Consider the following 21,046-nt stretch of genomic DNA (forward strand, 5'->3'; position numbering starts at 1 on the left):
AACCTTTCTCACCCCTCCCCGTCATGTCCTTATCCCATTGTAACCCTCTACGACGTCCGCAACCCGACTGCCAGTCGTGTCTGTATCCTGTTGCAACCTACAACAACCTTCTACACCGTCCACGCCTCTCCGCACTCACTGACCTGTCAGTATCGCGTTGTAACCTATGAGATCCTTCTACACTGTCCATAAACACTCTACCCCCTCACCGTCCTGTCCATATCCCATTGTAACCTTCTACACAATCCACAACCCCTCAACCCACTCACTGTCCTGTCCGTATCCCGCTGTAACTTACTAAAACATTCTACACTGTCCATAACCTCTCTCCGCGTCCCCGGCCTGTCCTTATCCCGTTGTAACCTTCTACACCATCCACAACCCCTCTCCCCACTCCGCGTCCTGTCCGTTTCCCGTTGTAAATTTCTACACCATCGACAACTCCTCTCACCCCCCCCCCCGTTGTGTCCGTATCCAGTTGAAACACATCACAACCTTCTACACCGCCACAACTGCTCTCCCCTCTCCCGGTCCAGTTCGTATCCTGTTTCACCCTTCTACACCATCCACAACCCTTCTTGACACTCCCCATCCTGTCTGTATCCCATTGTCACCTTATACACCGTCTACAACCCCTCACCCCACTCCCCATCCTGTCCGTGTCCTGTTGTAACCTACAACAATCTTTTACACTGTCCACAACCCCTCTCTCCACTCCCCGTCCAGTTCTTATCCTGTTGTAACCTTCTACACACTCCACAACACCTCTCCCTATTCCTCGTCCTTTCCATATCCCGTTGTAACCAACGACAACTGTCTGAACCGTCCGCAACACCTCCTCCCGTCCTGTACATATCCCATTGTAAACTTCTACCCTTTCCACAAACCCTCTCCCACTCTTCGTCCTGCCCGAATCCAATTGTAACGTACGACAACCTTATACACCGTCCACAACTGCTCTTTCCACTCCAAGTCCTGTCCATATCCTGTTGTAACCTTCTGCACCGTCGACAACATCTTTCCCCACTCCCCGTCCTGTTCTTATCCTGTTGTTACCTACGACAACCTTCTTCACTGCCCACAATCCCTCTCCCCAATCCCCGTCCTGTCCGAATCCTGTTGTTACCTACGACAAACTTCTACACTGTCCACTCCACACTCCCCGTCCTGACCGCATCCCGTTGTAACCATCTTCTCCATCCACAACCCCTCTCCCCACATCCCATCCTGTCATTACCCCGTTAAAACCTACAACAACCTACTACACCGTCCATAACACCTCTCCCCACTCCCCGTTCTGTACGTATACCATTGTAAATTTCTATACCACCTACTACCCCTCTCCCCACTCCCTGTTCTGCCCGTTTCCCGTTGTAAACTGCTACGTCATTCACAACCCCTCTCGCACTACCCGTTTTGTCCGTATCCAATTGTAACATACGACAACCTTCTACACCGTCCATAACCCCTCTCCCCACTCCCTGTCCTGTACGTATCCTGTTGTAACCTTCTACACCGCTTACTACCCGTCTACCCACTCCCTGTCGCGTCCTTATTCAATTGTAACCTTCTACACTGTCCACAACTGTTCTCCCACTCACCATCCGACTGTATCCCATTGTAACCTTCTACACCGTCAATAAACTCCCCATTTTGTCCGTATCCCGTTGAAACCTTCTACCCCTTCACAACACTTCTCCTGCTCTCCGGCAAGTCCATATTCCATTGTAACCTTCTACACCATCCACAACCTCTCCCCACACTCCCTGTCCTGTCCGTATCCTGTTGTAACCATCTACACCCTCCACAACTCCTCTCTCCACTCCTTGTCCTCTCCATATCCCGTTGTAACCAACGAGAACTTTCTGAACCGTCCACAACACCTCTCCCCTCTTCCCGTCCTGTACGTATCCTGTTGTAAACTTCTACCCCTTTCACAAATACTCTCCCACTCTTCAACCTGTCCGTATCCAATTGTAACATACGACAACTTTATACACCATCCACAACTGCTCTCCCCACTACACGCCCTGTCCATATCCCGTTGTAACGTTCTGCACCTTCGACAACCTCTCTCCCCACTCCCCGTCGTGTCCTTATCCCGTTGTCACCTTGAACAACCTTCTACACTGCCCACAACCCCTCTCCCCAATCCCTGTCCTGACCACATTCCGTTGTAACCATCTTCTCCATCCACAACCCCTCTCCCCACACCCCATCCTGTCCTTAATCCGTTGCAACATACGACAACCTTCTACACCATCCACAACTGATCTCCCCACACCCTGTCTTGTCCGTATCCCATTGTAACCTTCTACACCATCCACAACCCCTCCCCACTTCCCATCCCGTCCGTATCCTGTTGTAACCTCCAACAACCTTCTACACCATCCACAACCGGTCTTCCTACTCCCCTTTCTGTCCATATCCCGTTATAACTTTCTATACCATCCACAACCCTTCTCCCCATTCCCCATCCTGTTCGTATCCCATTGTAACCTACTACAACCTTCTACACCATCCAAAACTCCTCACCCGCTCCCCGTCCTGTCCGTGACCTGTTGTAACCTACGACAACCTTCTCCACAGTCCATAACCCCTCTCCCCACTCCCCGTCATGTCCTTATTCAATTTAACCTTCTATACCGTCCACAACCCCTCTCCTCACTTCCACATCCTGTCCGTATCCTGTTGTCACCTACGACAACCTTCTACACCGTCCATAACCCCTCTTCCCACTCCCCGTCATGTCCTTATTCAATTTAACCTTCTACACCGTCCACAACCCCTCTCCCCACTCACCATCCTCTCCGTATCCCATTGTAACCTTTTACATCGTTAACAAACGCTCTCAACACTCCCCATTCTGTCCGTATCCCGTTGAAATTTTCCACCCCTTCCACAACACCTCTCCCACTCCCTCTCCAGTCCGTGTCCCGTTATAACCTACAACAACCTTCTACACCATCCATAACCTCATCCTGTTCTCATCCCGTTTTAACCTACGACAACCTTCTACACCGTCCAAAACTCACCACTCCCCGTCCTGTCCATATCCCGTTGTAACCTTCTACACCATCCACAACCTCTCTGCACACTCCCCATCCTGTCCGTATCCTGTTGTAACCTTCTACACCCTCCACTACACCTCTCTTCACTCCTTGTCATGTCCATATCCCGTTGTAACCAACGACAACTTTCTGAACCGTCCGCAACACCTCTCCCCTCTCCCCATCCTGTACGTATCCTGTTGTAAACTTCTACCCCTTTCACAAACCCTCCCCCACTCTTCATCCTGTCCATATCCAAATGTAACGTACGACAACCTTATACACCGTCCACAACTGTTCTTCCCACTCCACGTTCTGTTGATATCCCATTGTAACCTTCTGTACTATCGACAACCTCTCTCCCCAATCCCTGTCCTGTCCGAATTCTGTTGTAACCTACGACAAACTTCTACACTGTCCACAACCCCTCTCCCCACACCCCGTCCTGCCGCATCCCGTTGTAACCATCTTCTCCATCCACAACCCCTCTCCCCACATCCTATACTGTCCTTACCCTGTTAAAACCTACAACAACCTACTACACCGTCCATAACACCTCTCCCCACTCCCCGTTCTGTACGTATACCGTTGTAAATTTCTATACCACCTACTACCCCTCTCCCCACTCCCTGTTCTGTCCATTTCCCATTGTAAACCTCTACGTCATCCACAACGCCTCTCCTCATTCCCCGTCCTGTCCGTATCCCATTGTAACATTCTACACAATCCACAACCACTCTCCACATTCATCATCCTTTCTGTATCCCGTTGTAACCTACGACAACCTTCTGCACTGTCCACAACTCCTCTCCCCTCTCCCCGTCCTGTTCATATCCTGTTGTTACCTTCTACCCCTTCCACAACCCCTCTCGCACTACATGTTCTGTCTGTATCCAGTTGGAACATACGACAACCTTCTACACCGTCCCCACAACTGATCTCCCCACACCCCATCCTGTCCATATTTCGTTCTAACCTTCTACACCCTCCACAACCCTCTCCCCACTGCCCATCCTGTCCATATCCCGTTGTAACCTATGATAACCTTCTACACCGTCCACAGCCTCTCTCCCCACTCCCCGTCTAGTCTGTATCCCGTTGTAAACTTCTGCACTATCCACAACCCCTTTCCCCACTCCCCTTCCTGTCCGTATCCCATTGTAACCTTGGACAACCTGGGGCATGATGGGATATTTCCCTGACTGGGTCATGATGGGACAGCCCCCAGACTGGTGCATGATGGGATACTCTCTAGACCAGGGGTGTCAAACTCAAATTCACGGAGGGCCAAAATTAAAAACTTGGACTAAGTCGAGGGCCGAACTAAATATTTATTGAAAATTTTCAACAACATCTGCATGTTTTCTCTTCTTTAAACTTTAGGATATAACTTTAGGAGGATAATGTTACAGGTCAGGAGTAGGTGGCTCAAGTTCACCCTTTGCTTGACCTGAGGGAAACATAATTGGTCCCTGTGGAGATGTAGTCAGCATTCACAGGCTGTGTCCATTTTGGCCTGCATCAGGACTCAGCATTTCCTGCTCACTCCTTAGGCTCTTGGCCTCTATTTACCCTCGACCCACCATCCCTCTACCTGACCAGTCCTTTACCCAACCTCTACTCACCCCTCACTCCACTCGCTCTGCCTCTACCCACCCCATCCTATACACGCCCCTCTACTGCCTCTCCCCTCAACCTGTTCCTCCCTCTACCCGTCTCTCACCCTCTAATCACCCCTCCCCTCTCGCCCTGCCCCTCCCCTTTTACCTCTTCCTTATTCACCTTCTACTCATCCCTCCCTCTAACTGCCCCTCGCACCACCATAACTTCCCCTGCCCATTACTCCTCACCTACACCCTCTGCCCACCCCTGCTTACCCACCCACTCAGGCCCAGCGCGTTGCCAATCAGCCTTTGTGGAACAGCGGGGGCCGTGCGCAGCCTGCCATGTCCGTCGCGCCGACAGGAAATCACAGGCGCTCGCCAATCCGCTGCACCACTCGACAGGTGGGAGAAGTGACTGGTTGTGCGGGGAGCCTTCCAACTGGCTTGCCGGCTGATGACATCAACAGACTTCTCGCGTTACAATTTTGTTTTCCCCGTTCTCAAAGTTTGCACGGTCAACCTGCAACACTCTTGCTCCCTCCGTGTCCCGTGGATCTGATGCCCGGGTGTTGTTAGGATTCCCAGCAGAAGGTTTGTGGAACTTTACCATTCTGGATTCCTTTTTGAGAATATTCTGGCCATCTTTTAAGGGGGGTGGTTTTAGGGGGGAGGGGATAGTTAGGGGGTGGGGAAGGATGTGCAATGAAGGGGGAGGATGGTGGGGGTGACCTTACCAAAAAACAGCATCGGCTCTCGCTGCAGGGCGGGCCACCTCTAATACATTTTTGAAATGATCTTGCGGGCCAAATATAATTATATCCCGCGGGCCAGGGTTTGACATGTGTGCTCTAGACTGTGGTGTGATGGGATAACACTCCCCAGACTGGGGCATGATGAGATACCCCTCCCCAGATTGATGCATGATGGGATACCACTCCTCATACTGGGGCTTGATGCTATACACCTCCCCAGCCTGGGGAATGATGGTATCCCCCACTCCAGACTGGGGCATGAAGGGATTCCCCTCTCCAGACTGGAACATGATGGGATATCCCCCAGACTGGGGTATGATGGGATACCTCCTAGACGGGGCATGATGGAATACCCCTGAATGGTTCATGATGGGATACCCCCCAGACTGAGGAATGATGGGATACCCCTCCCCAGACTGGTGCATGATGCGATACCCCTCCCCATACTGGGGCATGATGGGACACCCCTCCCCAGACTGCCGCATGATGGGATACCTCCCAGATTGGGGCATGAAGGTATACCCCTCCCCAGACTGGTGCATTTTGGGATACCCCTCCCCAGACTGGTGCATGATGCAATACCCCTCCCCATTCTGGGGCATGATGGGATACCTCGCAGATTGGGGCATGATGGGATACCCCTACCCAGACTGCCGCATGATGGGATACCTCCCAGACTGGGGCATAAAGGTATACCCCTCCCCAAATTGGGGCCTGATGGGATACACTGCAGACTGAGGCATGATGGGATACCACTCCCCAGACTGGGAAATGATGGGATAACATTCCCCAGACTGGGAAATGATGGGATACTCCCCAGACTGGGGAATGATGGGATACCCCTCCCCAGATTGATGCATGATGGGATACCACTCCTCATACTGGGGCACGATGCTATACCCCTCCCCAGCCTGGGGAATGATGGTATCCCACTCCCCAGACTGGGGCATGAAGGGATTCCCCTCTCCAGACTGGAACATGATGGGATATCCCCCAGACTGGGGTATGATGGGATACCTCCTAGATGGGGCATGATGGAATACCTCCCAGACTGGGGCATGAAGGTATACCCCTCCCCAAATTGGGGCCTGATGGGATACACTGCAGACTGAGGCATGATGGGATATCCCCCAGACTGGGGTATGATAGGATACCTCCTAGACGTGCATGATGGGATACCCCTGACTGGTGCATGATGGGATACCCCCCAGACTGGGGCATGATGGGATAACACTCCCCAGACTGGGGCATGATGGGATACCCCTCCCCAGACTGGGGCATGATGGGATACCCCTCCCCAGACTGGTGCATGGTGGGATACCCCTCGCCAGACTGGTGCATGGTGCAATACCCCTCCCCATACTGGAGCATGATGGGATACCTCCCAGATTGGGGCATGATGGGATACCCCTCCCCAGACAGCTGCATGATGGGATACCTCCCAGACTGGGGCATGAAGGTACACCCCTCCCCAAATTGGGGCCTGATGGGATACACTGCAGACTGAGGCATGATTGGATACCACTCCCCAGACTGGGAAATGATGGGATACTCCCCAGACTGGGGAATGATGGGATACCCCTCCCCACACTGATGCATGATGGGATACCACTCCTCATACAGGGGCATGATGCTATACCCCTCCCCAGCCTGGGGAATGATGGCATCCCCCTCCCCAGACTGGGGCATGAAGGGATTCCCCTCCCCAGACTGGAACATGATGGGATACCCCCCAGACTGGGTTATGATGGGATACCTCCTAGACTGGGGCATGATGGAATACCCCTGACTAGTGCATGATGGGATACCCCCCCAGACTGGGGAATGATGGGATAACACTCCCCAGACTGGGGCATGATGGGATAACACTCCCCAGACTGGGGCATGATGGGATACCCCTCCCCAGACTGGTGCATGATGGGATACCACTCCCCAGACTGGGGCATGATAGGAAACCTCCCAGACTGAGGTATGATGGGATACCCCTCCCCAGACTGGTGCATGATGGGATACCTCCCAGATTGGGGCATGATGGGATACCCCTCCCCAGACTGCCGCATGATGGGATACCTCCCAGACTGGGGCATGAAGGTATACCCCTCCCCATACTGGTGCATGATGGGATACCCCTCCCCAGACTGGTGCATGATGCAATACCCCTCCCCATACTGGGGCATGATGGGATACCTCTACCCAGACTGCCGCATGATGGGATACCTCCCAGACTGGGGCATGAGGTATACCCCTCCCTAAATTGGGGCCTGATGGGATACATTGCAGACTGAGGCATGATGGGATACCATTCCCCTATACTGGGAAATGATGAGATACCCTCCTCCTCCTAACTCTTCTCACCTCTTCTCCTGCTGCCTCTTGCCTTTATTTCTCCATCTACTTCCGCTTCCGGCCGTCACGCGGGTACCGCCTCCTTTACTCTCGCCGTCTGACCCAATTTCCGCCCGACACACGGCATGTGATGTGTGAAGTTCTGCACGAGTCATGTGATGACTCTCAACCGTTCCACACACGCAGTGTTGGTGTGGACGGTCCATTCAGCGGTCGGGGATGGTGGGCGGGGTCTGTTCTTGACCATTCAGCAATCAGGAAACGGTGACATATTTTAATATGGAACAATCAGTGGGCAGGGTTGGGAGACAGGTCCTAATTCACACCAATCAACTGGAAGAGGAAGACCCGCCCTGATACCAAACGATCAAAGGGGGCTGGAAGCCACGCCCTCTATCGACCAATCAGCGGCGAGGGCTGGGAAACTCGCCCCGACACCGACCATTCACCGCGCAGCGGAGGGAGATTCGCCCCATTACTGACAAATCAACAGGCTCAGAAGTGTTACACACCCAGTGACTGATCAATAAGCGGGTATGGTTGTAGGCGCGCCTCCAACTTGACCAATCATTGTGCAGGAACTGTTCAATCACCGGGCAGGGTGGGAGTTCGCCACGATGCAGACCAATCATCGGGCAGGGATGGGAGACACACCTCGATATGAACCAATCGGCGTGTAGAGGTGGGAAATGAACAGCGTTATCGACCAATCCACAGACAGTGTTGTTAAAATGTGCCCCATACTGGCCAGTCAGAGCGCAGTGCTCTCAGACTCGCGCCTTTTGACGGCCAATCAGCGCGCAGGAGAGGAATACCCGCCCTATTAGCGACCAATCAAAGCGCAGGGGTGGGCGGCGCGTTGAGCGATTTTCCCGTCAGCGGACAGAGGAGAACGTCACTCCGCGATCGCGACCAATCAGCGGGGTGGGGGGGGGGTGTTGTGTGGCGCGCGGCCCGATCTTGGCCACTCAGCGGGCGGAGAATTGCGGTGCGCTGTCCCTCCACGGGCTCCCGGCTCGATACCACCGCGCGCCGCCCGCCCGACCAATCAGCGAGCGGCGTCGCTCCCGCGCGCGGGCCCCCTCCCAACCGTCACCTTCCTCTTCCACACCCCTTCCCCGCTGGTGCCATGATGGCGGCCCCGACCTGGGGGAGGGGGGTGGGGGAAGATGGACCCGTCCCCTGGGGGGAGGGGGGTGGGGGAAGATGGACCCGTCCCCTGGGGGGAGGGGGGTGGGGGAAGATGGACCCGTCCCCTGGGGGGAGGGGGGTGGGGGAAGATGGACCCGTCCCCTGGGGGGAGGGGGGTGGGGGAAGATGGACCCGTCCCCTGGGGGGAGGGGGGTGGGGGAAGATGGACCCGTCCCCTGGGGGGAGGGGGAAGATGGACCCGTCCCCTGGGGGGAGGGGGAAGATGGACCCGTCCCCTGGGGGGAGGGGGAAGATGGACCCGTCCCCTGGGGGGAGGGGGAAGATGGACCCGTCCCCTGGGGGGAGGGGGAAGATGGACCCGTCCCCTGGGGGGAGGGGGAAGATGGACCCGTCCCCTGGGGGGAGGGGGAAGATGGACCCGTCCCCTGGGGGGAGGGGGAAGATGGACCCGTCCCCTGGGGGGAGGGGGAAGATGGACCCGTCCCCTGGGGGGAGGGGGAAGATGGACCCGTCCCCTGGGGGGAGGGGGAAGATGGACCCGTCCCCTGGGGGGAGGGGGAAGATGGACCCGTCCCCTGGGGGGAGGGGGAAGATGGACCCGTCCCCTGGGGGGAGGGGGAAGATGGACCCGTCCCCTGGGGGGTGGGGGAAGATGGACCCGTCCCCTGGGGGGAGGGGGGTGGGGGAAGATGGACCCGTCCCCTGGGGGGAGGGGGGTGGGGGAAGATGGACCCGTCCCCTGGGGGGAGTGGGGTGGGGTGGGGGAAGATGGACCCGTCCCCTGGGGGGGACCCGGACACACTGGACCCCCCACTCCCGCCCGCCCCATTAAACCGGCGTAAGGTCGACCGGCAGGGAAGCCAATCTCGCCTCGCGGGACGGAGTTCGCACGACCCGAGGGGGAGGGGGGAGGGGGATGGGGGATGGGGGGGAGGGGAGGGGGGTTAACATCATAAATCCCCGCTCCCTCCGTCCTCCAGAACGGACAACAGGCCCCTTCTCGTTCGTGCCACATTGTCACCCTCTGCCGTCCCTCTCTCCCCATCTCACTATCTCTCCTCCCCATCTCCCCTCTCGCTTTATCTCCTCTCCCCATCTCCTCTCTCTCCCCATCTCCTCTCTCCCCATCTCCTCTCTTCCACCCTCCCCTCTCTCCCCATCTCTCTCCCACCCTCCTCTCTCTCCCCATCTCCTCTCTCCTCTCCACCTCTCTCCCCATCTCTCTCTCCCCCCTCCCATCTCCCCTCTCCCTCTATCTGCCTCTCTCTCACCATCTCCCCTCTCCCCCCATCTCCCTCTATCCACCTCTCTCCCCATCTCCCACCATCTCCCCTCTTGTCCCACTATCTCCCCTTTCTCCCTCCTCTCCCCATCTCCTCTCTCTGCCTCTATCTCCTCTCCCCCTCTCTTTCCCCCATCTCCCCTCTCTGCCTCTTCCCCCCATTTCCCATCTCCGCCTCTCCTCTCTCTGCCTCTACCCCCATTTCCCCTCTCCCCATCTTCCCCCATTTCCCCTCTCTCCCCATCTCCTCTCCCCCATTTCCACCTCGCCCCCATCTCCCCTCTCCGCCTCTCTCCCCATCTCCCCTTCTCTCTCTCCCATCTCCCCTCTCTCTGCTTCTCTCCCCCATTTCCCCTCTCTCCTCCATCTTCCATCTTCCCTCTCTCTGCCCCTCCCCATTTCCCCTCTCATCTCTCTCTCCCCTTCTCCCCTCTCCCCATCTCCTCTCCCCCCCATTTCCACCTCTCCCATCTCCCCTTTCTCTGCCCCCTCCATCTAGCCTCTCTTCCCCTATTTCCCCTCTCTCCTCCATCTTCCCTCTATCTCCCCTCTCTCCGCCTCTGTCTCCCATTTCCCCTCTCTCCCCCCATCTCTGCCTCTCCCTCTCTCTCTTTGCCTCTCTCTCCCCTCTCTCCACCTCCCCATCTTCCCTCTCCCTCTCTCCCCTTTCTCCGCCTCTCTCTCCCCTACCCATCTCCCCCTCTCTCCTCTCCCCCATCTCCCCTCTCCGCCCCCTCTCCTGCTCTTTCTCTCTCCATCTCCCCCACACTCTCCCCATCTCTCCATTGGTCTCTCTACCTTTCCTCCTCTCTCTCCCCACCCCCATCTCCTCTCTCCGCATCTTTCTCCCGCTCTCTCTCTTTCCTCCCCTGTCTCCCCTACGCTCTCCCCATCTCTCCCCCCTCTCCTCTACCCATCCCACGCTCACTCTCTCTACCTCTACCCCTCTCTCCCTGCCTCTCTCTCTTTCACACCCCCCCCCCCCCCCCCCCTGCTGTCCATGAACGTGGTTTGAGGTCCGGAAAGGCGTCATGGTTCTGAGAATTTGTCAGGAAGCCGTTGCTATGTTTGCCAACCTGTGTTGTGGCCTGGACTGGAAGTGGGTGAGTGTTCTCGCACCGTTGTGGTTCCGGGATGATGTACTAAATCAGGATGGTGCTCAGAAATGTGGCCCATGATGTGTCATCTCATCACTCGCACTTACACACACCAACACACTCTCACTCAAACAAACGGGTTAGGGAGTGGGTCAACAGGGCAGGGAGAAGGTCGACGGGGCAGGGACGTGGTTGGTAGAGAAAGGGTTAATGGGGCAAGGACAGGGTTGATGGGGCAGTGACGTGGTTAACGAGGCAGAGAGCGGGTTAATAGGGTTGGAATGTGGTTATGGGGCAGGGAGAGTGTAAATGGGGCTGGGATGGGGTTAATGGGGCAGGGAGAGGGTTAACGGGGCAGGGATGTGGTTATCGGGACAGAGAAATCGTTAATGGGGCACAGACAATATTAATGGTGCAGGGACTGGGTTAATGGGGCAGGGAGAGTGTTAATGGGGATGGGATGGGGTTAATGGGGCAGGTATGTGGTTACGGGGCAGGGAGAGGGTTAACGGGGCGGGGAGAGGGTTAACGGGGCAGGGAGAGGGTTAACGGGGCAGAGAGAGGGTTAACGGGGCAGAGAGAGGGTTAACGGGGCAGGGAGAGGGTTAATGCGGCAGGAACGTGGTTAATGGGTTAATAGGGCTGGGATGTGGTTAATGAGGCAGGGAGAGAGTAAACGGGGCAGGGAGATGGTAAGCGGGGAAGGGAGAGGGTTAACCAGGCAGGCGGGAGTTAGCAGTCGACCGCAAGGTCCAGCCGCCACACCCCTCCATTTCCCTCCACACACCCCGGTCCCTCCCACTGCCATGACGTGGACCTGCACCGACGTCAGCCCCTCCATCCGCAGCGGCTCCTCCACACCTCGGACTGACGGAGGGGCTGTGCCCGTGGGAAACGCTCTGGAGACCCCAGGGTGGGAGGGCAGAGGAGAGAGAGGTGAGGGGGGTCCCTGCTTCGAGACCACCCACTCCACGACCTCACTGCACGTCACAAGAGCCCAGCAGGTCGGACATAAGATGGGTGATAACCAGGCAAGTAGGGGAAGGATGGAGGGAGTTAGAGGAGGGGTGGAGGGGAGAGAGTTGGCGGGGGGGGAGAAGGAGAGGGGTCAGAAAGAGGAGAAGAGGAGAGACAAGTGGAGACGGGGAGAGATGAGGAAGAGAGGGATTGAGTGGGGAGGGAGGGGGATGAGGGGTAGTGGGGGGGAGACGGGGAGAGATGAGGAAGAGTACGAGAAGGAATGAGTGGGGAGGGGGATGGGAGAGACAAGTGGAGACCGGGAGAGGGGGAATGAGTGAGGGGAGGGAGGTGGATAGGGAGAGGGGAGGATGGGGAGAGTGGGGGAGACACAAGTGGAGACGGGGAGGGGAGGGGGATGGGGAGAGAGACGTGGAGATGGGGATAGATGAGGAAGAGAAGGGGGGATGGGGAGAGTGGGGATCTGCGACACATATCCCAGGTCACAATGGAGGACATCAGTGGTGTGAACATGAATCTGCTCAAGGTCTGTGAAAGGACACGTGCAGAGAAAATATCGAGGGAAAGATGGGGGAGGGAGATGCAGAGAGAAGTGTGGAGGGGACCAGAGGAGGTTACAGATTTGGGGAGGGGCCCGGAGGGGATTACAGAGTCGGGGTGGGGTGTCGGGGACCGGAGGGGGTTACAGAGACAGGGAGGGGTGGTGGGGGCCAGAGGGGGTTACAGAGACGGGGAAGGGTTTAGGGAACCAGAGGGGGTTACAGAGATGGGGAGGGGTTTAGGGAACTGGAGAGGGGGGGGGTTACAGAGATGGGGAGGGGTTTAGGGAACTGGAGAGGGGGGGGGTTACAGAGATGGGGAGGGGTTTAGGGAACTGGAGAGAGTTACAGAAACGGGGAGGGGTGTAGGGGACCGGAGGGAGTTACAGAGACAGGGAGAGGAGCAGTGGACCGGAGAGGGCTACAGAATTGGGGAGGGCTGTCGGGGACTGGAGTGGTTTGCAGAGACGTGGAGGGGTGTTGGGGACCAGTGGGGGTTGCAGAGAGGGAAGGGGTGTCGGGGACCGGAGGGGTGATGGGGACTGGTCTTGGAGACGGGATCGATCCCATGACTGGTGAATTAACCCTTTCCTCTCCCCAGAACCGTCTGACCTTGCGCCTTCTGTTTGTTGTCATTGTGGCTGTGATCGGATCTCTGCAGTTCGGATACAACATTGGGGTCATCAATGCTCCAGAGAGGGTAAAGGTCTCCGTTCCATCCGGTGGGGTCAGACAGGTCAGGGAAAGGGGGAGAGAGAGAGGGAGAAATGGAGAGAGGGAGGGGAAGAAAGAGGAGAGCGGGAACTGAGAGGTGAGGGGGAAGAGAGAGAGAGTTGGAGTTAGAGAGGGGGAGAGAGTGAGGGGGTGGAGGGGGGAGTGAGAGGAGGGGTGGAGAGGATAGGAGAGAGGGAGAGGAAGAAGGGGGGAGAGAAGGAGGAGAGGGAGGGGAGTTGGGGAACGGATATTAGGATGATCGGAGGGAGGGGGTGAGTGAGTCAGAGGGAGGGGAGATGGGGGACGGAGATGGACGATTGGATGAAGTGGGTGAGGGGGAGAGTGGGTCAGGGAGGGGAGATGGGGGATGGAGACTGGGAGAGTGGGTCAGAGGGAAGGGAGATGGGGGGATGGAGACTGGGACGATCGGATGGAGTGGGTGAGGGGGAGAGTGGGTCAGAGGAAGGGGAGATGAGGGGGGCGGAAACTGGGACAATCGGATGAAGTGGGTGAGGGGGAGATGTGGGGATGGAGACTGGGAGGGTCGGAAGGAGTGGGTGAGGGGGAGAGTGGGTCAGAGGGAGGGGAGATGGGACGGAGATTGGGACGATCGGATGGAGTGGATGAGGAGGAGAGAGGGTCAGAAGGAGGGGAGTTGGGGGTCGGAGACTGGGACGATCGGAGGGAGGGGGTGAGAGGGAGAGAGGGTCAGAGGGAGGGGAGATGGGGGGGACGAAAACAGACGATCAGAGGGAGTGGGTGAGGGGGAGAGAGGGTCAATGCTGCTGTGTCTGTCGTTAAACACACTGTCAATCCTGGGGTTAACGCAGCCGGTACCGCAGCGACCACAGGAGGGGATGGGACCTTCCCGATGTATTGGGCCTGAGCCTGTCCTCCAGCTGTGAGTGAGAGGCAGATGCCTTTATGCGGAGCTGGGCATGGGGAACTGGGGGCTGGGGGCCGGGGCAGGGGAGCAGACTGACAGATCACTGGGTCTGACAAGAAAGGACAGTAGAGGGGAGGGAGCACTGGTCATAGAGGGGGGAGGGGGTTGATACAGGCTTTGTTGACATTGATGGAGGCGGGGTGAGAGAGTCAGAGACACAGAGGAACAGAGAGAGCGAAGGAGAGAGGGAGAAAGACAGAGTGAGAAAGAGGAACGAGAAAAATGGGAAAAGGAGGAACAGAAAGAGAGAGCAAGAGACCGAAGAGAGAGAGAGAGAGAAAGAGCACATTCTATGACACTCCCCACCATGTCAGTCCCCATACCCCGAGGTCTCTCTGTTCCACACCGTTCACTGTGTCAGTCCCCTCCAGGTCATCAAACGGTTCTACAATGAAACGCAGCAGCAGCGGACGGGCTCCTGGATGTCTCCCTCCACCATGACCCAGCTCTGGTCGGTCTCTGTTTCCATCTTTTCCGTGGGTGGGATGATCGGCGCCTTCTCTGTCGGCCTGTTTGTCAACCGGTTCGGACGGTGAGTTGCTCGCTCTCTCTCCCCCACCCCCCTCTGCGAACAGCCCATGACTCCCGGCAGCCCTCCTGTCGCGGCCCCTGATCTCTCCGGCTTTCCTCTCCGCCAGGCGTGACTCCATGCTGATGGTGAACGTGGTGGCTGTGCTGGGCGCCGCGTTGATGGGATTCTCCAAGATGGCTGGCTCCTTTGAGATGATCATCCTGGGCCGACTGGTGATCGGCATCTACAGCGGCCTGGCCTCGGGCTTCGTGCCCATGTACGTGGGCGAAATCTCGCCCACAAACCTGCGTGGAGCCTTTGGCACGATGCACCAGCTGGGCGTGGTGATTGGGATCCTCATCGCCCAGGTACGGAGGGCAGGGGTGGGGAGAGGGGGCCGGGTGCCAACACCCAGGGCCAGCCTTGAATCCAGGACCAGGTCCCAACCCCAGGGATCAGGCCTGAACCCTAACACCAGGTGCCAACTCCCAGGAGTAGGTGTGATCCCTGGGACTGGCCCCAACCCTGAGACCAAGCGCCAATCCCTGGGACTAGACCCCAAACCCCGGGAGAGGGCCCCAGGAGCAGAGGAAGGGCCCCAGGAGCAGAGGAAGGGCCCCAGGAGCAGAGGAAGGGCCCTGGCTCCAGAGAGAGGACCCCATGCCAAGCAAGTGGGCCTCGGGCCTAGGAAGAGGGCCCCGTGTCAGGGGAGAGGGCCCTCAGCACCTTCACCAGCCTCTAGGCCGCAGACTAAGCTTCTCCTCCTCTCTCCCCACAGATCTTTGGCCTGGAGGTCCTGCTTGGCAACGCAGCCCTGTGGCCTCTCCTGCTGGGCTTCACAGCCTTCCCGTCCCTGGCTCAGTGCGTCCTCCTCATCTGCTGCCCCCGCAGCCCCCGGTTTCTCCTCATCAACAGGAACGAGGAGGCAGAGGCGAGAGACGGTGAGGAGGGGGCAAAGGAGGGAGGGGAGGCAGAGTAGGAGAGGGGGGGAGAAGGGGAGGGGGGAGGAGAGGGAGGGGGTAGAGAAGGTGGGGAGAGAGGCGGGGGAGAGAGGGGGAAGAGGGCGCTGGAAAAGATGAGGGGAGTGGAATCGCAGATTTCAATGGGAGATGTACTAGCCCCCCTCTCTTCCCCTCTCCCTCCTTCTCTCCTCCACTCTCCCTCTCTCCTCTCCACTCTCCCTCTCTCTCCCCTCCACTCTCCCTCTCTCTCCCCTCCACTCTCTCTCTCCCCTCCACTCTCTCTCTCCCCTCCACTCTCTCTCTCCCCTCCACTCTCTCCCCTCCACTCTCTCTCTCCCCTCCTCTCCCTCTCTCCCCTCCTCTTTCCCCTCCCCCTCTCCATCTCTCTCCCTCTCTCCCCCTGTTAACTCCCATCTGTCCCCCCCACCAGTTCTGCGCTTGCTGTGGGGTGTTGGGGACGTGGATGCGGACATCGAGGAGATGCGCGAGGAGAGCAGGAAGATCTCGCTGGAGAAGCGGGTGACCTTGGCCGAACTGTTCCGTTCCAGGCAGTATCGGCAACCGCTGATCATCGCCGTGGTCATCCACCTATCGCAGCAGCTGTCCGGGATTAACGCGGTGGGTGTGGGGAAAAGGCATGGGGTCCTGGTCCCCACCAGACGTTCCCGTCCCCGCTTGTTTTCCGCATACGTTCCCTGCACACTTCCCTGGTTGTTCCGTGGAGAATTCCCTGCTCGTTCCCCGGACTCGTTCCCCACACTCGTTCCCCGTCCACGTTCCCCGTGCACCTTCCGGTTCCTTGTGGATTTTCCTGGACCCAGTCCCTGACATTCCCCGTGGAATTTCTTGATCCCGACCCCTGACCCCGACGTTCCCTTCTCTCCCACAGGTCTTCTACTACTCCACCAGCATCTTCCAGAAGGCGCGGGTTCAACACCCCGTTTACGCCACCATTGGCACCGGCCTGGTCAATACAGCCTTCACTGTCGTCTCTGTGAGTTCCTCCCTCACTCCCTCATTCCCTCCATCCCTCACTCCCTCATTCCCTCCATTCCTCCCTCCCTTGTTCTATCCCTCACACTCCCTCTTTCACTCCCTCCCTAGTTTCCTCCATCCCTTTCTCACTCTCCCTCATTCCCTCCCCCCTTGTTTCCTCCATCCCTCACTCCCTTCCTCCATCCCTCCCTTCCTCTCTTTCCCAAATTCTCTCCCTCCCTCATATTCTTCCCTCTCCCTTGTTTCCTCTCTCCCTCACCCTCATTGCCTTCATCCCTCACTCTCCCTTGTTCCCTCCATCCTTCCCTCCATCCCTTCCTCTCCCTCATTCCCTCCATCCCTTTCACCTTCCCCCATTCCCTCCATCCCTCCCTCATTCCTTCCATCCCTCCCTCATTCCCTCCATCCCTCTCTCCCTCATTCCCTCTATCCCTTTCACCTTCCCTCATTCCCTCCATCCCTCCCTCCCCTACTCCCCTACTCCCTCCTTCCCTCATTCCCTCTCTTCCTCCAATCCTCTCTCCCTCCCTTTCCCAAATTTCCTCTCTCCCTCATCATCTCTATCCTTCCTCCCTCCCTCTCCATTCCCTCCCCTCCATTCCCTCCCTCGTTCCCTCAATCCCTTCCTCCCTCTCTCCCTTCCTACCTCACTCCCTCATTCCCTCCATCCCTCACCCTCTCTTCCTCATTCCCTCCTTCCCTTCCTCTCATTCCCTCCATCTCTCCCTCATTCCCTCCCTTTCTTCCACTCCCTCATTCCCTGCATCCCTCCTTTCCTTGTTCCATCCCTCACCCTCCCTCCCTTTCTCCCTCATTCCCTCCATCCCTCCCTCCCTTGTTCCATCCCTCACACTCCCTCCCTCATTTCCTCCCTCCCTCTCTCCCCTTGTTCATCCCTCCCTCGTTCCCTCCATCCCTCACCCTCTCTCCTTTCATCCCTCCTTCCCTTTCTCTAGCCTTCCTTCTCTCCCTCCTCCCCTCCCTCACTACCTCCCTCGCTCCATCCCTCATGCCCTCCATCCTCTCTCCCTTGTTCTCTCCATTCTTCCCTAATTTCCTCACCCTCCCTCCTCGTTCCCTCCATTCCTCCCTCCCTCTATCCTAATCCTCCCTCTCTCTTTCCCCCATTCCCTTCCTCCTCTCTTTCTCCCTTTCCTGCCTCCCCCTCAGACCACTCAGCCCATCCCTCATGCCTGTTCCCCTTTTCCCACAGCTGTTCCTGGTGGAGAGGGTGGGACGTCGGACCCTGCACCTTGTTGGTCTCGGGGGAATGGCTGTCAGTACCTTGGTGATCACGGTGGCGATGGTCTTACAGGTGGGTACATGGGGAGAGAAGGGGAGAGGGGGGGAGAGAGACGGGGGGAGAGAGGAAGTGAGGGAGGAGAGGGACGGAGATATTGGGAGTCGGAAGCCCTCTTCTCCCTTCATACTCCACCCTCTCTGCCGCAGGAACGGGTACCCAACCTCAGCTACCTGAGCATCGTGGCCGTGTTCACCTTTGTGGCGTTCTTCGAGGTGGGGCCGGGACCCATCCCCTGGTTCATCGTGGCCGAGCTGTTCAGCCAGGGAGCTCGTCCACCTGCCGTTGCCGTGGCCGGATGCGCCAACTGGTCATCCAACTTCCTGGTGGGCATGGTGTTCCCCTTCATGGAGGTGGGTCTGTCTGTCTCTGCCTCCCTCCGTCCTCTCTCTCCTCCGTTCCCTTCATCAACTTGGGACTTCCCTTCGTCGAGGTGGATCCGTCTGTCTTTGCCTCCCTCCTTCCCCTTCATTGCGGTGGTCCATCCATCCTCTGGCTCCCTCCAACAAACCTGTCCCCTCCCCTTCGTTGTGGTGGTCCATCCATCTGTGCCTCCCTCCAACTCCCTCATCCCCTTCGTTGAGGTGGTCCATCCATCTCTCCCTCCCATTCCCCCGTCCCCTTCGTTGTGGAGGCCCATCCATCTCTGACCTCTCATTCTGCTCTGTTAAGGTGGTACGTCCGTCTCTGCCTCCATATTCTCTCTCCCTTCTGCCCCTTCCGTCCTCTGTCGAGGTGGCCCATCCATCTCTGCCTGCTCCTCCCCCCTGTCCCCTTCATAGAGGTGGTCCAACTGTCTCTGCCTCCCTCCCTCCCTCCCATCCACCCGCCACGTGAGGGTCCTTCCATCTTTGTCTCCCTCTACCCACCGCACGAGGGTCCGTCCATCTCTACCTCTGCCCGCCGCGTGGAGATCCATCCATCTTTGCCTCCGCCCGCCGCGTGGGGATCCATCCGTCTCTGCCTCTCCCCTCCATCCCCCGCGTGGGGATCCCTCCGCCCCCCGCGTGGGGATCCCTCCGCCCGCCGCGTGGGGATCCATCCTTCTCTCCCTCTGCCCGTCTCATGGGGATCCATCCATCTGTCTCCCTCCATATCCTCTCCCTTCTGTCTCTTCCATCCCCTTTGTCGAGGTGGTCCATCTGTCTCTGCTCGCCCCACCCCCCATCCCCTTCATTGAGGTGGTCCATCCGTCTCTGCCTCCCTTCCCTCCGCCCGCCGTTTGGGGGGTCTGTCCATCTCTGTCTCTTCCCTCTTCCCGCCTCATTAGGATCTGTCCATCTTTGCCTCTTCCCTCCACCCCGTTCATGGTGTTGGAGCAGACTCGGCCTGAGCCAAGGTCTGCCATGTTGGTATCCACCCATCTCTGTGCTCCCCACCCATGAATAAACAACTACAAACAGACCCGGTGTCCCCGTGTGGTCTGTCGGAGTGTGGGCATGGATGTGTGGGTGTCTGTCTGTCTCTGTCTCTCCCCTCCAGCTGCCATGTGGGAATCCGTCTGTCTCTGCCTCTCCCTGCCGCCATTCACCCCTCTCTCTCCCTCCTTTCCCCCCACAGCACGCCTGCGGACCCTACGTGTTCCTCATCTTCCTCGCTGCCCTCCTGATCTTCCTGATCTTCACCTACTTCCGGATGCCCGAGACCAAGGGGCGAACATTCGATGAGATCTCCTCGGCGTTCCGGAGCAGCCCAGGATCGCCGGGTGTCGAGAAGTCACCCATGGTGGAGCTGGGCGGCCTTGAGACGCGTCCAGGAGGGCAGAGCCCCCTTGAGGTGCCCCCAGGGCAGCAGAGTGCCGCAGAAAAGGACCCTGGCGCCGCCTAGATCATCGAGCTGCTGAGCCTTCTCCCTGCCCCCCCCCCCCTCCTTAACGCATCCCTGCCTGGATGTTCTAGCAGTTCCCTCCTCGAGGCTCTGGAGCCTGCCGGCCCCTGCAGGACATTCGTTCATGGTCTCCTGTCTCCTCTTTGCCGTGTATTTAATTTTTACACTGTTATTTATTGACTGGGTCGAGATTTTTTTTAAATTCAAAGTGCCGTCCTGTCGCTGCCAAGATCCATGTCTGTGTGTGAGATCGTGTGTTGGAGCAGACTCGGCCTGAGCCAAGGTCTGCCATGTTGGTATCCACCCATCTCTGTGCTCCCCACCCATGAATAAACAACTACAAACAGACCCGGTGTCCCCGTGTGGTCTGTCGGAGTGTGGGCATGGATGCGTGGGTGTGTGTGAGAGAGAGGTTGTGTCAGAGTTTGTGTGAGAGAAATTGTGTGTGTGAGATTGTGCATGGGAAAGATTGCGTGTGTGAGAGTGTGACAGGGATTGTGTGTCAGAGATTTTGTGTGTGTGCAAGAGAGACATTGTGTGTGTGTTTGAGAGAAATTGTATGTGAGAATGAGTGAAAGACACAGATTGTGTGAGAAGTTGAGTCAGAGATTGTGTATGAGAAGTTGAGTCAGATTGTGTGTATGTGTGAGAGGTTGTGTCAGAGCGATTGTGTGTGACAGGGAGTGAGAGAAAGTGAGATTGTAAGAGACAGATTGTGAGAGTGTGTGAGGGAGATATTGTGAGATTGTGTATGTGTGAGAGATTGTTTCTGTATGTGAGATTGTGTGAGAGATCATGTGTGTGAGGAGAGATTGAGTGAGAGGGAGATTGTGTGTGACAGGCATTGTGTGCATGTGAGATTGTTTGAGACAGATTGTGTGTGAAGTGATTGTGAGAAATTTGTGTGTGTGAGAGTGATTGTGTCTGAGAGAATGAGAGATTGTGTGTCAGATTGTGAGGAATGGTGTGCATGTGTGAGATTGTGACAGG

The 21,046-nt window shown here is 57.3% G+C and overlaps 2 protein-coding genes across 8 annotated transcripts; one reads left to right on the plus strand and one right to left on the minus strand.

Annotated features, from left to right (window-relative positions):
* The first annotated feature begins 8,120 nt into the window (after positions 1-8,120).
* On the plus strand, positions 8,121-20,404 carry LOC138754222 (solute carrier family 2, facilitated glucose transporter member 1-like). 7 transcript variants are annotated; one of them, XM_069918146.1, is made up of 11 exons: positions 8,121-8,286; positions 11,213-11,289; positions 13,402-13,500; positions 14,832-14,992; positions 15,099-15,339; positions 15,750-15,912; positions 16,364-16,551; positions 16,823-16,927; positions 18,143-18,244; positions 18,379-18,582; positions 19,790-20,404. In XM_069918146.1, the coding sequence occupies exons 2-11, from the start codon at positions 11,218-11,220 to the stop codon at positions 20,054-20,056; spliced, it is 1,602 nt and encodes a 533-aa protein (XP_069774247.1). In that variant the 5' UTR covers positions 8,121-8,286; positions 11,213-11,217; the 3' UTR covers positions 20,057-20,404. The 7 variants fall into 7 exon arrangements, with proteins under 7 accessions (XP_069774247.1, XP_069774248.1, XP_069774250.1 ...); XM_069918147.1 differs by lacking the exon at positions 8,121-8,286 and adding an exon at positions 8,611-8,911; XM_069918148.1 differs by lacking the exon at positions 8,121-8,286 and adding an exon at positions 12,131-12,314 and having other exon boundaries at positions 9,684-11,289.
* On the minus strand, positions 8,801-9,919 carry LOC138752936 (uncharacterized). The gene has a single exon (XM_069915544.1). The coding sequence runs from the start codon at positions 9,917-9,919 to the stop codon at positions 8,801-8,803; it is 1,119 nt and encodes a 372-aa protein (XP_069771645.1).
* Positions 20,405-21,046: the final 642 nt, after the last annotated feature.

The sequence above is a fragment of the Narcine bancroftii genome, chromosome 2, assembly GCF_036971445.1.
Source record: "Narcine bancroftii isolate sNarBan1 chromosome 2, sNarBan1.hap1, whole genome shotgun sequence".
Classification (NCBI taxonomy): Eukaryota; Metazoa; Chordata; class Chondrichthyes; order Torpediniformes; family Narcinidae; genus Narcine; species Narcine bancroftii.